Raw genomic sequence first — 592 nt, forward strand, 5'->3', positions numbered from 1 at the left:
GGGGGGAATTAATTTTGTTCGCTGTCTACTCGCTATTGTTCGGTTTGAGGTCATGTATATGTATGTGTTTGTACCATTTTTTGTTCTCGTCGATTAGATCCACGATTACCGGTGAGATAATTCTTTTTACTGTGAGCGGTCCGATGTATTTTGGTGCTAGTTTTGCGTTGATGGCTTTCTCTTTACTGGATAATGTATGCGCCCGTTTCCATACGATATCACCGATATGCGGTTTCCAGGCCCTTCGCCTCAAATTATAGGCTTTTTCTTGTTTTTGGAACGCCCGTGCCATATGAATTTTCACTAATTCGTATGCGTCCTTCAATTGCTCGTGAATATTTGTTGATGTTGTGCCGGGACTTTGTTTGCGTTCTAATTCGCAAGGTCCTGCGAGCTCTCTTCCGTTATTCAGGAATGCCGGTGTATAGCCTGTGCCTTCGTTTTGCGCTGTGTTGAAGGCAAATTTTATTTGACTTAAATTTTCATCCCAGTTCCTATGATCCTCTCCCACGTATTGGGAGATCATTGTTTTAATCGTGCGGTTCGCTCTTTCTACGGGGTTGCATTGGGGCGTCCATACCGGCGTCCACCG

At 44.4% G+C, this 592-nt stretch overlaps 1 protein-coding gene across 1 annotated transcript in view; it reads right to left on the reverse strand.

The window, feature by feature from the left end:
• LOC116846730 overlaps nucleotides 1-565 on the reverse strand; it is an 8361-nt gene extending 7796 nt beyond the window's left edge. The window contains exon 1 of the mRNA XM_032820950.1: nucleotides 249-565. Within this exon, the coding sequence (XP_032676841.1) occupies nucleotides 249-526 (278 nt within the window). The 5' untranslated portion in view covers nucleotides 527-565. The remainder of the gene's footprint in view (nucleotides 1-248) is intronic.
• Nucleotides 566-592: the final 27 nt, after the last annotated feature.

Source organism: Odontomachus brunneus, unplaced genomic scaffold (genome assembly GCF_010583005.1).
Source record: "Odontomachus brunneus isolate Ranch 3 - 2012 unplaced genomic scaffold, Obru_v1 Obru_scaffold_068, whole genome shotgun sequence".
In the NCBI taxonomy this organism is placed as follows: Eukaryota; Metazoa; Arthropoda; class Insecta; order Hymenoptera; family Formicidae; genus Odontomachus; species Odontomachus brunneus.